This window comes from Eleutherodactylus coqui, chromosome 10 (assembly GCF_035609145.1).
Source record: "Eleutherodactylus coqui strain aEleCoq1 chromosome 10, aEleCoq1.hap1, whole genome shotgun sequence".
NCBI classification, from domain to species: domain Eukaryota; kingdom Metazoa; phylum Chordata; class Amphibia; order Anura; family Eleutherodactylidae; genus Eleutherodactylus; species Eleutherodactylus coqui.
Window position 1 is genome coordinate 55,774,135 of NC_089846.1, and position 19,830 is coordinate 55,793,964.

Below are 19,830 nucleotides of genomic sequence, written 5' to 3' on the forward strand. Positions count from 1 at the left end.
GAGGAGGACCCCATGCTTGATGCCGAAATCGCCCAACTGTTCAACTCCGACACTGAAGATGACGGATTTGATGGATTTCTGGTGGAGGAATGAAGTGAAAAAGTACGGTAAACGTTTTGATTTGCAATTACAGCTGAACCAGTTGCAAGTTATTGTTAAAAAGTGTAATAAATTTTGACTTGCAGTCTGAGCAATGGTTTATTTAACGGTAATGTGCTGCGCCTTATAATCCAGTCCGCCTTATATATGAAACAAGATTGCTTATAAGGCGCTCATAGAAAGTGCGCCTTATAATCTGGTGCGCCTTATAATCCGGAAAATACGGTACCAAAAAAATTCCTTTCCGACTCCAAATCTGGCAATTAGAATAACTTCCTGGATCAAGAGCCAATATCCAGTAGGCTTACTACGTGAATTACTTAAGTGAATTAACCATCACCACGTCATAAGGCAGAGAGCTCCATCATCTCACTGCTCTTACAGTAAAGAATCTGTGATGATGTAGAAATCCTTCTTCTAGATGCAGTGGATGCCATCTAATCATAGTTACATTCCTTGGTATGCATAGATCACTAGGTTACTTCTAAGGGTCCTTTTACACATAAGGAGTGTCGGGCAAACGATGCCCGACACTCCTTCCTGTGATGCTCACACTGCACAGGAGCGAGTATCGCTGGATCGCTAACAGCACGGCCGGCAGGGAGACGGGGCAGCTGGAGGAGAGTTCTCTCCCCACTCTCCCCCCGCCCCTCTCCATTCACTGTAATCAGCTGACATTCAGTACTGATTGGTTGCTATTTACACCAAATGATGTGTCCAGCCGTTCAGTTTCTGCATGCTTTTACATGGGACGATTATCGTTTAAAACCCCGCAGGAGAGCGATAATGGTCTCGTGTAAAAGGGCCTTGAGTGTTCTTTTTACCAAACAAAATAATCCAGATTTTCATGATCTTTCTGGATATTGTTATTTACTCTAGTCATCCGCTTTTACATCTTCTCAGGTTCTATGTTGTTTTTGTACATTAGTGCGCAAATACATACACAACATTCCATATGCGCGGTCTGACTAGTAACTTGTAACATGGTAAAACTACAGACAGGTTACTCTTTAGCTAGACTCTTAACTAGAGATGAGCAAGCATACTCGATAAGGCAAACTACTCGAGCGAGTAGTGCCTTATTCGAGTACCTGCCCGCTCGTCTCTAAAGATTCGGCTGCCGGTGCAGGTGACCGGTGAGTTGCAGGAGTGAGCAGGGAGGAGCGGGGGGGGGGGGGGGGGGGAGAGTGAGAGAGAGAGCTCCCCTCCGTTCCTCCCCGCTGCTCCCCGCCCCCCACCCAATCTTTAGAGACGAGCGGGCAGGTACTCGAATAAGACACTACTAGCTCGAGTAGTTTGCCTTATTGAGTATGCTCGCTCATCTCTACTCTTAACAGGATATGCTATCACAATGTGTTGTGCTATTGGGGTGGTTTATTTACACTTTAAATGACTTTACAATGGGCTTTGTTGTGTTAAAGGGGCCGTCAAATTGTAAACCACTAATGGCCTATATGCAGGATACCAAAAAGAATAGATTCCAGTATTAGCCACCTGTTGTACCTCACTAGCAATGCAGACCCAATCTCACTAGGTTCCAGTAAGAACAAACCCTTCGTTACTTAAGGCCCATTTACAGAGAACGATGATTGCTCAAACGATAGTTTGAGTGACAGTTTTGAGTGATCATCTTTACATAACTCTAAGTAGCTAATTTGATACTTAAGAGTTAATGCAAGTGGAGCGGGATATCGCCGTGATAGCTCTGAGAACAAAGCAGCTGTTTTGTATTTGCAAACAGCTGCATTATTCTTGGATCTTTCAGCTGGTCTACCGCTGAGAACTGCAAGCGGGATACCAGCTGAAAGAATACTATCAGCGCCGCCTGTTGAGAAAATCAGCGTGCGGTGCTAATAAGAGCCATCAGTGATTTCTAGCTTGCTAGCAATCACCGATGAACGAATAGTGCACGATGGCAGCATGTTTAGACACAACGATTATCACTCAAAAGATGGCTTTTGAGCGATAATTGTTGTGTCTAAATAGGCCTTTACCAGTTACTTACCCACTTACAAACATGGACCCCAAGTCCAAGCCTTGTCTACTGCCAGTCTAAAAGTCAACTGCCAGTCTAAAAGCTATATATACTGCTCAGATTATTTGACAGAATAAATCCCTTAAAACACTTGATCATATGTTTTAAAGTGATTACATTGCGATGACTACTAGAGATGAGCGAGTATACTCGCTAAGGGCAATTGCTCGAGCGAGCATTGCCCTTAGCGAGTACCTGCCCGCTCAGGAGTAAAGATTCGTCTGCCGGCGGCAGGCGGGGAGCTGCAGGGGAGATCTCTCTCTCCCCCCACCCCCCCCCCCCGCTCCCCCCTGCTCACTGCCGCAACTCAGATGTCACCCGCGCCGGCAGCGGAACCTTCTCTGCCGAGCGGGGAGGTACTCGCTAAGGGCAATGCTCGATCGAGCAATTGTCCTTGGCGAGTATGCTTGCTCATCTCTAATGACTACACTTTAGCATTTGACATTCCTGTAAAATTCAATGATTCTCTCTATTTATGTTCTCACTGTATTTTGCAGGTTGCTCACTGCCCCTCGGTATGCAGTCAGGTGCAATTTCTTCTTATCATATATCTGCTTCCTCTTATTCGCATTCTGCCTTTTCTTCATGGGCTCCCAATTTAGCAAGACTGAACCAACAAGGTCGCGTCAATGCATGGAGACCACAGGTATGTGTTACTTCTTAGGGAGCTCTGGACTAAAGTCAGAAAACAAATATGTTTAACCTTTAGTTTCATTTTAGTTTACTGTTTTCATGTGTTTTGGGAGAAAAATGTCAGGGAAATATTTGAAAATGAAACAACAAACACATTTAAATCGCCAAGCAGAGCTTTAAGGCCGCTTTCACAGGGATGACAAAATCGTGTGATTTTTTCGCGATGCTACAATGCTACACATCACATGTATGTGAGGCCCATGCTTTCCAATGGGTTCCTTCACATTTTGTAGCCTGCCACATTGCAAGAAAAAAAATTGTGGCATGCTCTATACAGCCGCCATTTGCGATGTTTTGTAGCCCGTGTTTACCGATGTTTTACGTTTTTTTACACAAGCCTCTTACACAAGGATTTAATTATTGAAAACCTTAAAAATAACAAAATCTGCACATAATTGGTATCACCACATCCATAACAACCCGTATTATAAAATAGTACATTATTTATCAGGCACAGTAATTTTAGAAAAAAACTGAAAAGAAAACACCAAGATAGCTGTTGATCTCACTTTCCCAAAACAGGAATAAAAAATAATTAAAATGTCGTAAATATCTAAAAATGGTACCAATAAAAAGTACAAGTCATCTAATGAAAAAAAGCCCTCATGCAGCTCTGCTAATGGAAGATTAAAAAAACCTCTGGTTTTGGAATTGGGCGTCACAAAGAAAGTCTTTTTATAAGAGAAGAAAAATAAAAAGCATTTATATTGTGCAATCATAATGACCAACAGAACTAACATAATATTTATACCACATGGTGAATGCTTTATAAATAAGTCCCCCCCAAAAATGGTGAAATAGCTTTTTTCTTACAAACCCCCAGCAAAAAAAAAAGTTATTCCATATGTAGAGCCTCGTATGGTGCAGAGTGAAAGCTCTCACCTATGATCTGAAGGTTGCAAATTCAATCCCTGTCTGATTTAGGTAGCTGGTTCAAGGTTGACTCAGCCTTCCATCCTTCCGAGGTCGGTAATATGAGTACCCAGCTTGGTGGGGGGTAATAAATAAATAATAATTACCTGAAAGCGCTGCGGAATGAGTTGGCGCTATACAAATACCAAGATTTATTTATTATTTGGACCTTAAATTGGTTCCTATAAAAACTAGAACTGGTTCCGCAAAATTCAAGATCACATACAGCCCCAGTGATGAAAAATAAAAGTTATGATCGCTGGAACACAAAAGGAGAAACTTTTTGCTGGTTCTTAAAGGGGTTCTGTCAGCAAACAAAAAAAAATTATACTCACCTGTGCCTTACCGGGTTGTTCACCAGTAACCTGCTGCTCTCCTGATGTCCCTCCGGCAGCCTTTCTATCGCAGGGCAGAAGCTGGCAAAGTTCCAGCTTCCGCCACTGCTCCGTCCACTGTCAGACAGCAAGTACTTTTGTTTTTTTTAACTCTTTTCTTTCCACATTTTAGACTTTACAGGGATGCAGGAGAGTACAATTTTTTTATTTTGCTGACAGAATCCCTTTAAGGCCAAAATTATTTATGTCTCTAAGCGATCAAAAGGGAAGATGGAACAATATCTCTACAGTGCCACCTATCGGAAAGTAACATTCCTGCAAGCCAGTGTTAGACTTTCATCATCCCATTCGCATATTTCCCAGAGGAGCATGGATGGCCTTATAAGTCTTCTCACACCTTCTAAGTGCTCTCCATAAGGAAAAACGATACCCTTTCTAAGCAGTAAAAAAAGGCACTTAAGGCAACTAAGTTGTATGCAAATATATTTATATGAGACATGAGTTCAAAATGTACAGTAATAAAATCTGACATTTTCAGGAAGGTTTTTCCAAATTTAATGTGATTATTGGGGGTTAATATGCTTTTCGAGTCATTAGAAGCAGAAGTCATAGGAAGACAATGCGACTGCTGTGCTGTACTGCAAGTAAAGTGAAGACTAAGGAAAATCATATGTTCTGTCTTTTAAATGCCACGGCTCCCACATTTTCTCTAATTCATTGGGCATTTAGAAAGAGAATAATAACCACATTGTTTGTAATATTCCTATAAATGACTCATAAAGTTGACTGTGTTCAGGCCAAGTGTAAAGCTGTAGAGCAGCTGTCTTGGACAAGACTTGGGGACTAGCCAAACGCTGAATATACCTTTGATTTTCATATCATATTAGATATATATAATGCCATTGGAGGCCATGGAAGTTAAGATATAGACTTCAGCATAATAGGAAAAATCAGTTGTCTCTACTGAAATAGGTAAAGAAGCCACATTGCAACAATTCTTCAATATGGTCTGTAATTCATGGGTTTACAGTTAACTGCCTCCTCTAATGGGCCCTTTGGGCCCCAATATGGTCCTGTGCTTGACCCAGATATGCTAGACCATAGGCATACCACCTTCCCTTATTACCTTCAATAATAGACCAAACTTTTCGTTGAATACTTTGGCCACAGCAGCCATTTAATTTAACAAAAACAACATTTATTTAACAAAAACAACATTACATGTTAACACTTTCACTTGGAGACACAACCAAAATTAAGGGTCTGGTGCATTCCACATAAAACCGAACCCTGCCTCCAACCGTACACCCGGCTCGGAGACACCACTAGGCCCCCCTAGTGGGAGGCTAGAATATCAAAAATTGATCAAGGCCACCTGGGATCCTTTCCTTGGCCTTCCCCAACTCACCCGACGCAACCACTATAAACCAACAGGGTGGGAAGTCTTACAGGTAAGGCCCACCAAAACTCCCTCCACCCGATACTAAAAAGCCACCTCCAAGGACTGCCACAGCCAGCACAACTTACCCTAAGTTTGCGCAGCCCCCCCGCTTTCATTTTCCAATATGGCGCTCCCGCCTAAACATCCCCTTTTTAGAACGTTCCTAACTACCCCCAATCCTCTTTCAACCAATCAACACCTTCCCCACTAAGCACGCGCCCTCCCTCTTTGCTCTTACACTTACTATACTTTAATCCCTTCAGCTCCTTCTTTTTGTTCCATAGCAGCCCTGTCATGCAGGGCCTCCCCTTATGAGCCCTTTGGGCCCCAATATGGCCCTGTGCTTTTACTGTGTTAAACTTAGTGCAGTGTTCCTTTAAAATGGCTGCATTAGATCTTTCTATTTCAATGAGCACTAAAGTCCAATTTTAGTGGGATTTTTGAACATTTAATGTGTAGATCTGATGTCGGAAGGAAGGAGAATCAGGTTGTTGGCTTCAACATGCCCAAACCTTTTATTCTTAGGAACAGAAGCCATGACCCAAGCTGTTTGACAATGACTTGTCACCCTCTCCTCATTCAGAAGACATGGGTGCTCAGCTAAGTAGGCATGTAAATGGTGGGGATTGGAAGGATGCTAAATGAGCATTCAACTGACAACTATCTTAAGGTCTCATGTCCACGGGCTTAAAATACGCAGCGTTTCTCCCGCACGCGGATCCGCGCCCCATAGGGATCCATTGGACACCCGCAGGTAGTTAAATACCTGCAGATGTCATTTTTCCCGTCAGGCGCGGATCCGTGTGCAGAAAAAAAAATGGACATGCCCCATTTTCGTGCAGGTCTCCCGCGGGCTTCTATTGAAGCCTATGGAAGCTGTCCGGATCCGCGGGAGACCAAAATCAGAATATACTCACCTGCTCCAGATCTTCCCTTCTTCGCGGTTTCATCTTCTCTCCGTCGCGGCCGGATCTTTTTTCTTCGGAGACCCGTACCAGAATTAAACTCACCTGCTCCGGATGATGCGGTTCTTCCTTTCTTCGCGGCCGGATCTTCTTTCTTCGGCCCGGTGGATGTGCCCGGCGCATGCGCGTGGCACGCCTCCGGCGTGCCGAGCACATCCGCCGGGCCGAAGAAAAAAGAGCCGGCCGTTAAGGAAGGAAGAACCGCATCATCCGGAGCAGGTGAGTTTATTCTGATTTTTATGCCTCATGTCCGCGGGGCAGGAGGGACCCGCTACGGATTCTCCATGAACAGTCAGCGGCGGGCCTGATTTTCCCTGTGGACATGAGGCATAAGTGTATGGCCAGCTTCAGCGTACTGCCTTCAATCACCCTTTTTATAACTCGCCACTGTAGAATATTTCCTTTTAATATGCTTTAATGTACAGTATGAGCTCTCATTAATATTATATTTTAGTATAACAAAAACTGGTAAAAGTACACAACGTCATTATCTTTCGCAACCTGACCTTAAAATACATTCTGGTCCTGCTATTAGAAGTACGGTAGCACCAGATACAGAACCCCACCAATACTCTCCAAAAAAACACAACACAAACTTATACAATCCTTTCAGATAACATGTTCCTGGAGAGAACTGGGCACTTCCTGAAATTGGAGAGAGACCTAGTGAGCCAGTTCCCTAATGGGGAATGACAAATTGCTATAAACTGGGCTATTAAATCCTATCACGAACAATATTTTAAATTACTAGTAAGTTGGTACTACACCCCATACAGACTGACACACATCTTTACCGACACCCCACCTCTGTGTTGAAGAGGCTGCGGGCTGCTTTCCCATATTTTTTTGAGCTGCCCACTTATTTCTAGACTGTGGGGTTCAGTGTTCCGCCTCTCGAAGTCACTTTCCCCTTCACCTCAAATGAAAAGAACTATCAAATGCCATGTTCTCAATGCTTCCCGTCTTGCATTAGCACAAAACTGGAAAAGCAATAGAATATCTTCCATAGAAGATATCATACTAATAGTTTCAAACAAGTGTCTATATGAAAAAATGATACCAATTCAAGGTGGAAAACTAGATGCCTTCAACAACAAATGGAACATTTGGCTTGACCGTTATCCTCCTGCAATTTCAAAACGTGACTCTTCCCCTTTGCCCCCATCCACCAAAACCCTAAGGCTCAATGATTATTAATACGGCACACACTAGTTAAGTGTTATTTTTTGATTCAAATGTTAACAACTTTACTAATAAAACAATCTGAACATTACAGGTTACAGATAAATTTATGTAACAAATCTGTATATACGGACCATTTGCTGTATAAGAATGTATAGTCTATACTTCGTAATTTAAACTGATGTTATGTTATTGAAACTACCAATAAAAATCATTAAAAAAGAAGTACGGTAGCATCTGATGATGCAGATGATTCGGAGTCACTTTTATAATCCTGTTTAAAGGGGTTGTTCGGTTGCAGTATATATTTTTTGAAGGATAGCTTCAAATGTGTTAAAATAACGAAAACCAGTAGTATTTGCTCGTCCTCAGCCCCACAGTCCTCACTGTCCTTCTAGTAGAACAGATACCCCCCGACTGGTGCAGCAGGTTGAAATGCATAGCCTATTTTATTTAGTCAAAAACTGCTGTTGACCTCTTAAGTGTTTTTGGCAACGTCTGCTCTGGGAGTAGCACCAAGTTCTGTTGTTCTTTGGTTCCCATCATCTATATGTATAGCATCATCCCTATATCAGTTCCGTGCAGTTATATGGCACTTAGTATCTCACTGCAGTATCTTGCAGTTCCTCGTCTAATAATGTAGAACAGACATTAAATAATCTAGTGTTTCATTAATCCTCCATAATTAACTGTATCATTTTTGAGGGCCCAACTTTCTCAGTTTTGAAGGGTATGTTTTCAGTAATATCACATATCTATTGCTTCATTACTTGTAGCTTTGTTTACTATAAGTCCCTCTGTAGTTTGCTGCCCTAATGTTTCAGGTCCTCCCATATCCGAATAGATGAGAATCCCCCATGTGCTGTGTACTCTTGGAGTGCTCAGGGCTGCAGAATGAAAAAATGGGTGTAATTACAGTCGTTAGCAGTCAAAGCAGAGAACCATAGATTGTTAACCCCTTCACCACCCTCAAACACCCAGAGATATTAGGTAATGGTTTCCCTCTCTATTGTCGCTACAAAAAATTGGAAACCACCTTTTTAAGGATCTGGGCATTAACCTATAACATTGCTACTGTTTGTAGAGGTAAAACATGGTAATATTATTTAGTTGTCTGGCTTCAGTCTGTATACAGAAGATCCATCCTAGTGTGCAGATGTGTATAGAAATTCTATCATTTCCTGCTACAGTTCAGTTTGCTTTCAGCTAGTTGGAGAGTCTAAGGGTGGTTTAAACCATCACCTGGGATTCTGCTTTCCTGCTCCATTTGGGCAGCAGGAAAGGGGAATCCCTGCCCCGAATGGTTCCATCTTAGGACAGACCCGAACAGCACAGAAAGAACCCCATTGACTATAATGGGGTCTGCTCGGTTTACGCTCAGCTGCCCGGCTTTTAGATGGAAGAAACAGCACCACATGCAGCACTTTTTCTTCCAGTAGTTTGACCTGGATTTGTGGCAGAACCTCCACTCGGAGGTTCCAACATAGATGTCAAACTGGTATAGTAACATACATAGTATGTAAAGCCGAATGCAGACAATGTCCATTTAGTCCAGCCTTTTATCCTCCTGTGTTGTTGATCCAGAGGAAGGCAAAAAAGCCCAAGAGGCAGGAGCCAATTAACCCTTTTGGGGGAAAAAGTCCTTCCCGACTCCCTAATGGTAATCTGACTGTTCCCTGGATCAACCCCTAATAGTTCCTACCTGCCTGTATACCCGGATTAACAATTAATTCAGATAATTGCTATGGGGCTCTATAAATTAGACAATGCCATGCGAAGCACAAAAGTTTCCTGTTAAGTTCTTCAAACCTGTTGTTCATATAACCAATTTGCAGAACTGCAAATATTAGAGCAAAAAACTGTCCTGAAAATACGGCTGATACATATAGCTGGTTAGATTTTATTATAAATGATGAGTAATATATTGTATATCTAACTCCAGGCAGACACAAGTGGTGAATGGCTTCAAGTAGATCTTGCTCATGAGATGAAGGTGACTGGTCTAGTAATTCAGGGTGCGCGCTCATCATTTACATCTATGTACATCACTCACTTCCTTGTGAGTTTCAGTAATGATGGTAAAAACTGGTCGTTTCTCCGTGAACGAAATGGTCAACAAAAGGTATGTTAAATCGTATTAATAAACACCTTACATTCTATGGCATGTCTATGGCCCATTGTATCCTAGATTTGGTGTATTGTGATAGACAGTTAATATACTTTTATTTATGCCATCTCTTGGTTGGCTAACTTTACCCCACTATTTTGTGGCAATAATCCAAAGCACACTATTCATTTTAGGATTCCATTTTACAACATTCAATTTTTTAGATGCTTTTGGAAAGTGTCTACAAGGTGTTAACATTTTCTGATTATTTTGAAGGACAAAGTAGTGTAGTCGACTATGTTATTTTGTCCTCAAAACTAAACGGAAAAGAATGGAGACCAAAGCTTGCATCTTTGGTCTTCATTTGACTAGTTAAAGTGTATGGTTCCATCTGAATGCAGTTTTTGGAGATTCAGACAGCATTCCTAGACTGAAAGGGGTTAACGCAGCGTAATGCTATATTTCCCCAGCAATATAAAAATTTACAATGCTTCCTCATACAAATGATCTACCATGTAAGAATAGTTGGACTGTATCTGGAGTTTACTGTGCACCCCACATCACTCTTGTATCTAGTTAGTCTCAATGGATCAATAAAACGCGAAACATTTGGTACGGTGTTACCCAGAAGAGCAAAATGTGATTGTTCTCACTAAGAGCAATCAAGTAATCTTGTAGATATGATACCTTTTAATGGCTAACAAAAATACATGATGTTATTGTGAGCTTTCGAACCTCTCAGGGTCCTTCCTCAGGCGTAATGGAACAAGTCTAAGGACGTATTTATAACATATTTAAAACATATACACATGATCACATGGGAGGGCACAGACATGGTGAACTTAATTTACACTAGATAAATACTAGAGACAGGACAAGAGGGTACAGACATTGTGATTAATAGCACTTAGATAAATACCAGGGAGGGATGACCATAACAGTAAATAATTAGTCCAGTGACAAGGAATGTGAAAGTTTATAGTCTGTTAATTGCTGTTAGGGGGTCAACACCAAGCCAACCTGTTACCTCTGCTCTGGATTTCTCACATCTCATAATATGGATCAATGATATACAACTAATGAAAAAATCTTAAAACTAAACTTACTGTACTTCACTGTTACATGAAATCTTCAATAAAGTGATGTTTTCTATTTTAGGTATTCCAGGCAAATATGAAGAATTCTGACACACCTATGTGGGTCACCTTTGACACTTCAGTTATAACTCGTTTTATAAAACTGCATCCAGAGAAATGGAAGGGAGGAATTGCTCTGCGGATGGAGGTTATAGGATGTAATATATAACTTGTTATCACGTAGTATTAAAATGTGAGACAATTTTCCATCATAATATATAAGTAATTTATAGCCACTGTATCATAACTCATCAGAAAACTTGTGTTATTACACGCCAGCCTCTTCCTTTCTCTTAGTATGTTCAACGCATAACATACTTCACCTTTTAATGCATGTAAATGTATAATTGTATCAATGTACAAAGGCAGTTTTTAGGCTGGGGTCACACTGAAATGTTATATAAATATTTTTTACCATTTTTCCTGTTATAAGGTAGATGTTAAACAGTACGAAAGTCCTTGATATCTTGATTTGTTTCATGAGATTTTAAAGGTGTTCTATGGGAATGGCTGCGGCAAAAAACTAAAGTAGTCAATTTTAGTGATCCTGGTACAGCCTTGATAATTCTCATAATTCCCTAAGGTGTTCTCAACAAAACTGAGCATTATGAGGTGGACTGCAAGTCCTCTGGTAGTCCCAAGTTCACTGCAGCAGCCTAGAGCCTGCTCTTTTCAGACTGATGGTGTTTGCATATATAGCAGTAGGTCAGATGCAACATGTAGTTATCATATCCCAGTGTCAGAAGCTTATTGCGGTGGCTGACTATTGGGTCAGGGTCATATAGACTGGTACTTCACCGTACAGTCAGTACTTTTGGAACTTTGTACTAGAATGTTTCAAACTGAATATTTGGTTTATTTGTTCTTAATAGTGTCTGTTTGTAGATTATTAATAAATATAACCATCAACAATTTGATGTACCGTACTTCTTTTTTTTGTATTCATCATTAACCCTTTCCAATCCACTGTCTGACCTCTGAAGACATTATGATTTAAGGCTGTACAGCTTCGATGTTAGAAGACGTCCGTCGGGTTCTCTTACTGTATATTGCCAGCCTCTCTGCTGTCGGAGCCTATCCAACGTGTCACCTCATGCAGTACTGGCTTTAGCCAGCGTACAGCGCCATTGTATAACAGCAGAAAAAGAGTAAGCCCCCTAGGAAAACCAGGATACAAATTGGATTGAAGAGGGTTAAATAATGTTGTGCAACTGTTATAGCTAAATGTTCTGCTGAAGATGACAAAGGTCCAACATGTCCGGTCTACTGTCTTGCTCATATTTCATATTCCTCTAAGGCCGAGCTTACATGAGCGTATTTCCGAAGCCTATTACACATGCAACGTACACGCTGGTAATAGGCAGTAATGAAAGCGCATTGCTTTTCAATGTTCAATCTACATATATTTAATGCGTTTGTTACACATGTAAAAAAGAACGTAGCATGTTCTATTTTATCGTGCATAAACCCTATTGTTGTCTATGGGTGTGTACCAAACGCAATAACTTTGCGTACTTTCAGCGCTTTTTATAAGTGTTGTAGGAGATATACGAAGAAAGTTGAAAAGTGAAACTAGGAAGTTGTAGGCAGGCCATGCAGGACAGCGTGTAGGGACCACCACAACCATCCAAGCACTGCTGGTGGGATATTCTAAAGCCCAACATGTCGTCTTTTGATATAGGAAAACTCATTGCCCTGATGCAGGACTTTCCTGTGATTTGGAACACCAATCATCCTGATTATCAGGAGAGAAATGCCAAGGATAGGGGATGGGATGAGCTGGCATCCCAAATGTACAGTGAACAGTGGATGTGTGCTTCCACCCTCCAGAAAAAAAGATTTATGTGAGTATTCATCTGCTTGCATTCATTTTTGAGTGTGTGAAATATGCATTACGTAAAAAAGCATACACGCAAAAGCCAACACATATGTGGCAATACGCAGGGATATGTAATTCCATACACACGTAAAATGCTGCAAATTTTACACAATGTATTACAATATTATGAGTAAATTTGTAATTTACGATTAATTAGGATTTATAGAAATAACACCATAAGCTTTCAAGACTCTATACTAGGACTAAGGGTGGCTTCACATGAGCGTGTTTTTGTGCGTACATAGGTGCATACATAAGTGTGAACCCATGTATGTGCAAAAACATGCGTGACTGCCGGCTGGCGGCTCCATTGAAGACAATGGTCTGCCGGCACCCCTAAATTGTTTTTCAGGGAAGAGCTTTACATATAAGCTCTTCCCTAAAAAAAAACGAATTTTAGTGTAAAAAAAAAAAAATTAAAAAAATACTTACCTGTCCGCCGCTGCCATGTCCCCGCGGAAATAAAGAACACATCTGCTGCATGCGGCAGATGTTTCCTTCATCCCCTCGAGAAAAAAGAATTCCCTGCTGCACCTGCCACATCTGTTACAGATGCGGCAAAGGAATTCTTCATCCCTGCAGGGAATAAATAACTCCCTACCACAGCTGTCACAGATGACAGTTGTGGTAGGGGATCCAGCTGCCAGCATCCTGTAATTGTTTTTCAAGGAAGGGCTTTAAATATAAGCCCTTTCCTGAAAAACAAGAAAAAATTGTGAATAAAATTTAAAAAAAAGAATACTCACCTATCTTCAGCTGCCGGGGCTCAGCCGCATACAGCCGGCTCTACACCCTGCACTGCTCTCAGTTGTATTCACAATGCTCAGCCAATCAGAGGCAGCTCTCAGCTAATGAATGACAGCTGAGAGCTGCCTCTGATTGGTCCCTGCGCTCAGCCAATCAGAGGCAGCACTCACCCCTTCATGAATTCATGAATGGGTGACTGCTGCTTCAGCTATTGAAGGACAGCACTCACCCATTCATGAATTCTTTATTCCCTGCAGGGATAAAGAATTCCTTTGCTGCATCTGTCACAGATGTGGCTGGTGCAGTAGCAGGGAATTATTTTTCCTCGCAGGGATGAAGGAAACATCTGCCGCATGCGGCAGATGTGTTCTTTATACCCATGGGGACATGTCAGAGGCGGATAGGTAAGTTTTTTATTTTTATTTTTTTTACAATAAAATTTTTGTTTTTCAGGGAAGAGCTTATATGTAAAGCCCTTCCCTGAAAAACAATTCAGGGGTGTCGGCAGACCATTGCCTTCTATGCATCTATATGCACTCCTCACTCAGTAAGTAACGGCCATTTTCTGTGATTGTTTATAATTTTTTATTTCCCCTTCTGTAATGCACAATTGCCTTCTATGGAGCAGCCGGCAGCAGCCGCGGCTCCATTAAAGGCAATACATGGACCTTCATACACGCATGTTTTTGCATGTACGTAGGTTCGCACCTATGTATGCACAAAAACACACTCGTGTGAAGCCACCCTAAAGGGGCATTGTTATATAGAGTATAAACCTACACATGCAATTGTCTTATGAGCAAGTACAACAGACAACCTGAAGGCTCATTTACACGCAAAGACAATATTTCAAAAGATTGAAAGATTGACAGGTTCAGCGATCATTTTGCATAAAGTACTGATGGACACTAATGCCCATTAGCACTTTATCAGCTTCATTAGCGCGTAAATGAGCCTCCGGGAGCTGCTTGCAGAGAACAGCAGGTGGTCTGTTCTCTGCATACAGCTCCATTGTTCTCGCACAGGGCTGTCAGCTGAATACAATGTAATCAGCTGCTTAGTGCAGAACACAGCTTGCAGTCTGTGTTGTCTTCTCTCCAGATAAACAATGCATTTTATGCTTACCTAAAAGTCATCATTCAGCCAAAGAGTGAAAGATGGAAGCTTTTACACACAGCGATTATAGCTCAAGAGCCCTCATTTCAGCGAATGTTGAGCGATAATCATTGCGTGTAAATGGGGCTTTACCTAGAAAAAAAATATACAGAAGATAGTGACCTTCCTAAGAGCCTACAATCTTTTCATGCAATTGGGTGCCAGTCCTACTGAAAGTTATTTGCAACTCCACAAAGTGCAAATAAACAGACAACCTGATGGGACCCTTGGATGGAGTAAAGAATGAGATCTGAATAGAGTCTGACACGGATACAGTGCAGCAGTGCCCAATGCCTTAGGAGGGTAACTTAGACTGAGTAGTGCACATCCGTGAATGTTCTGGGCTGGGGTCTAAATATCTTTTGGTTTTTCTCTAGTATGAGACTGAGAAGGGTGTTCTAAGGGGCAATCTGTAAGAGAAAGGGGTCCTGGGAAGCAGTCTGTGACATGGGTCATGAGGAGTAATCTGTATCAAAGAGTGTGGGACATGAAGAGTGGTCTGTAAGAGAGGGGTGCATAGGAAGGGATAGCAAGAGTGTGATAGAGATGTATAGGGAGAAGTGTGAGAGGGGGAAAATGAGAGCAGTCTGTAACACTATTAGCCCAAAGTCCATAAAACAAGAAGGGCAAAGAGTGCAGATGCAGATAAGGAGTTGGAGTGCATCAAGACAAATTACAACCTCTAGAACTTTTCTACCAAAAGACACCTCTGACCCAGCTGATGTATCCAGTCTATAATGCTTTTTGAACATATTGGAAGATGCCGATGTTGATGCTTGAAAAATTTGATCTAGGGAAACCTATCTCCTTTTAGACTAGGATGTGGAGACGGCTCTCCTATAATGTACCCGAGATCTGAAGAAACCAGCTGGTTATCTTGTGTCAGTAAAAAATTATTTTTTTAAGGCTTCAACTAATAACTACGAATATTCTCAAATATGAACCAGGAATTTATGAGCGTGCAAACATCAACTTCATCTAATTTTTCTTAAGCACGTACCATTGTCTAATGTTTAATCATGGTAATTCAATTACCATTGTTCTCCAAGCCCTCTATTTGTTCTGAGAACCTTGGGGTGTTTGCCATTGGGTCCTGGTGCTTTGTCTATTTTAATCTTTTTAAAGCATCTCTATGTGTCTTCCTGCATTACACTGACAAAATTTAATGAAGAGTTGAAGGGGCTTTCCGAGACCAAAGTCAAAATAAATAAATCACTACATGGTGCTATAGTATATCCAACCATTACCTGTGCTTTTGATTTTCATTTTGAGGGATCCACGGGGCGCATCACAGATGCAAGGATGATATTGCGTCCAAACAAGGATGCGCTGGCTGTGTAACCTGGGATACTACACAAACGCACACACGGAACGCCCAAGGACAGTGAACTGCGAACTTGGAACAGGACTCATGGAGCGACATAAACCAACGACTGACAAACACCCAAAACACTCATCAGAATACATGCACCCTTAGCCAGATGGAATAACTAAAGAATGCATAAGGTATTAGTTTATATTTTGGCCAAGATACTTAAGCCCGTGTACCCACTCCAAGGGTCCTCGGTGTCTCGCAGGTCCCTACTCTAATGCAACAACTAACCCCAAGAAACCTGTCTGCAAATGGGGTGATTGTCCCGATAGGGATGGCGCCACGCTGGAACCTAAGAAACTAATTAGCCCAGAGATGTTAAACGATCCAAAGCAGGACAGGACACAGTTCACGCCAACACACCAGGGATTGCATGCAACACAGAACAGAGCTGTTCATAAAACATGTCTGGCCACCAGCACAGACCTAACAGAACACATCACTGTTCACACACATGTCCAGCCATCTGCACAGACACACACCACACATCATGCATGAAAGCAAAATCCCGGGGTGTTGGGAAATCCACTCAGAAGTCTCATCCATACAAATAGCTAACAATTGCTAGTCCAAATGTCCTCACAACAAGGGGAAAGAGAGTCAGCCACGGTGCTGACATAAAGGGAACCATGTCAAGAATCATCCATCTGACCATTTGTGACATCAGACGTCTGGAGGCCACACCTGTCAAAGGGGAAGGGAGAGGTGTTTGCATAAGATGCAGATGGGGAGTAAAGGTGTACAGACTGTCCTCAGGGAAGGTGAGAGAATCACTTTAAACTAACATGCATAACACCCAGCTCTGAGTGGGAATAACATAGAATGAGTAAAATGACCATCATCCTCTACCAAGAGATGCTGGTATATATGTGCAGCAGACCAGTGGAGATTGGCTGGCTGGAGAAACTCCACATCTAGCCAGCTCAATTATCTCACAACTGTAAAGGTGTGCTCTTGGAAACCTGTACAATAACAGATCCCAGCAGCACAATCTAACAGTACCTCCCCTTTAAAAAAGGGGCCTCTGGACCCTTCGTGCAAAAAAATAAATAAATCAGCCCCTCCTCCAACAGACATCACAGAACTTATCCTGTGGGCCTGATACTAATGCATGTACACCATAAACACCAATTGTGCACCTCGTAGCAAAACCACTGTGCCTTACACAACCGGCCTCAGTCACAGTAGACTGTAAAGAAAAGTTCAGAAGCCCAGAGGGGAAAAGATGGCAACCCTCCCTGCTGACACAACGTCGCACAGGACTTATCTATATGGGCCTAGTACAGGATACATACGTGTCAGGTAGCAGAGGGAAAAAACACAGGTACCGAACACAAAGGCATCTGGTGCAAAAAGTAAGCCTGGTCATTATATTATGTCTGCTGAGTGCACCTCATGTCCAGCCACCTGCACAGACATAGGACATGACACTGTCCACACAAATACATAACAGACATGCATGAAACCCAAAACCCTAGAGTGAAGAGATAATAGCTTCCTTTTCCAGAGGGACTAGTATATATATGCAGCAGACCAGTGGGGATTGGCTGGAGAAATCCACACCCAGCCAGCACAATTATTCCACACCTGTGAAGGTGTGCCCCTGGAATCACGTAGAACAACATGTCCCAGCAGCACAACCTAACAGTTTGTTTACAAATGTTTATAGACTTCCTGTCTGTGGTTCTACTATGGTACATTTCAAATAATCCCCTTGACTACATCTCAGATAGTGTAGTATTCTCCCCCATGAATGGTCAATCCTGCTCACCACACATAATCAGCTTCCTCTGATTCCACTGAAGTTTATGATGGCAGGATTTTTTAAAAAATTGCAATATTCTTTATTGATTTTTTTAACAATTAAACCACAAACCATACAAACATTCCCTCACACATCTCTCCCATCATCACCCCCCACCATAAAGTCCACCACCTCGGAAGAAGTCATAGTTCACTGATGGAGAAGTTTCAACAGTCCCACCATAAAAAAGCATTAAAGGAGTTCTCTCATTAAAATAGAAAAATTATACTTACCAACTCCTCCCCAGGCAGTCTACTTATCGCATCATCTCGCTGATCTTCTCCTGGCTCCTGCAGTCCCCCGGGTCACCTCACCTCCAGCCGGCTGAATCCTTTTCTTCCAGTGACGTTACATGCATTGCCGAATTCTCCTTCCTGCAGGCGTAGCATTCACTGCCTAGCAGGGAGTGCTGTATGCTATGTCTGGCTAATGATGAGACTGCGCATGCACGCTGTCTCACTGCGAGTGTTCCTATACTAACGCTGCGAGACAGCACACATGCGTAGTCTCAGCAATAGCCATGCATAGCATTTGGCGCTCTCTGCTAGGCAGTGAACGCTACATCACTAGTGAGGAGCCTACACTGACCTGTAAGAAGAAAGCCACTGCATAACAGGAAGAATAGGATCCGGCCAGCTGGAGGTGAGGTGACCTGGGGACTGGAGGAGCCAGGAGAAGATCGGGGAGAAGAAGGTGTGCTAAGTAGACTGCCTGGGGAGGAATAGGTAAGTACTAGAGATGGGCGAGCACCAAAATGCTCGGGTGCTCGTTACTCGAGATGAACTTTTCGCGATGCTCGAGGGTTCGTTTCGAGTAATGAACCCCATTGAAGTCAATAGGCGACCCGAGCGTTTTTGTATATCGCCGATGCTCGCTAAGGTTTTCATTTGTGAACATCTGGGCAATTCAAGAAAGTGATGGGAACGACACAGAAACGGATAGGGCAGGCGAGGGGCTACATGTTGGGCTGCATCTCAAGTTCCCAGGTCCCACTATTAAGCCACAATAGCGGCAAGAGTGGGCCACCCCCCCCTCTCAACAATTTTTACTTCTGAAAAACCCTCATTAGCAAGGCATACCTTAGCTAAGCACCACACTACCTCCAACAAAGCACAATCACTGCCTGCATGACACTCCGCTGCCACTTCTCCTGGGTAACATGCTGCCCAACCCATCCGCACGACCCAGTGTCCACTGCGCACACCAAAGTGTCCCTGCGCAGCCTTCAGCTGCACTCATGCCACACGCTGGCCTCATAGCCACACCACCCTCATGTCTATTTATAAGTGCGTCTGCCATGAGGAGGAACCGCAGGCACACACTGCAGAGGGTTGGCACGGCCAGGCAGTGACCCTCTTTAAAAGGGGCGGGGCGATAGCCCACAATGCTATACAGAAGCAATGAGAAATCCAATCCTGTGCCACCTCCATCAGGAGCTGCACACGTGGGCATAGCAATGGGGAACCCATGTGCCACACACTATTCATTCTGTCAAGGTGTCTGCATGCCCCAGTCAGACAGGGGTTGTTTATAAATAGTCACAGGCAGGTACAACTCCGCAATGGGAATTCCGTGTGCACCCACAGCATGGGTGGCTCCCTGGAACCCACCGGCTGTACATAAATGTATCCAATTGCAGTGCCCTGGACAGCAGAGCTAACGTCAGATTAAATGCAGGTGGGCTTCGGCCCACACTGCATGCTCCAGTCACACTGGGGATTTATAAGTAGACACAGGCAGGTACAACTCCCTTTTGTGAAGTCCCTGTGGACCCACAGCATGGGTGGCTCCCTGGAACCCACCGGCGGTACATAAATAAATCCCATTGCAGTGCCCATCACAGCTGAGGTAACGTCAGGTTTAATGCAGGTGGGCTTTGGCCCACACTGCATGCCCCAGTCAGACTGGGGTTCTTTAGAAGTGGACACATGCAGTTACAACTCCGTGTGGACCGACAGCATGGGTGGG

General features: G+C 42.8%; 1 protein-coding gene across 1 annotated transcript in view; it reads left to right on the forward strand.

Annotated features, from left to right (window-relative positions):
- Positions 1-11,785, forward strand: part of F8 (coagulation factor VIII) — a 106,043-nt gene extending 94,258 nt beyond the window's left edge. The window contains exons 24-26 of the mRNA XM_066581028.1: positions 2,632-2,780; positions 9,605-9,784; positions 10,928-11,785. Of these exons, the coding sequence (XP_066437125.1) occupies positions 2,632-2,780; positions 9,605-9,784; positions 10,928-11,074 (476 nt within the window). The 3' untranslated portion in view covers positions 11,075-11,785. The remainder of the gene's footprint in view (positions 1-2,631; positions 2,781-9,604; positions 9,785-10,927) is intronic.
- Positions 11,786-19,830: the final 8,045 nt, after the last annotated feature.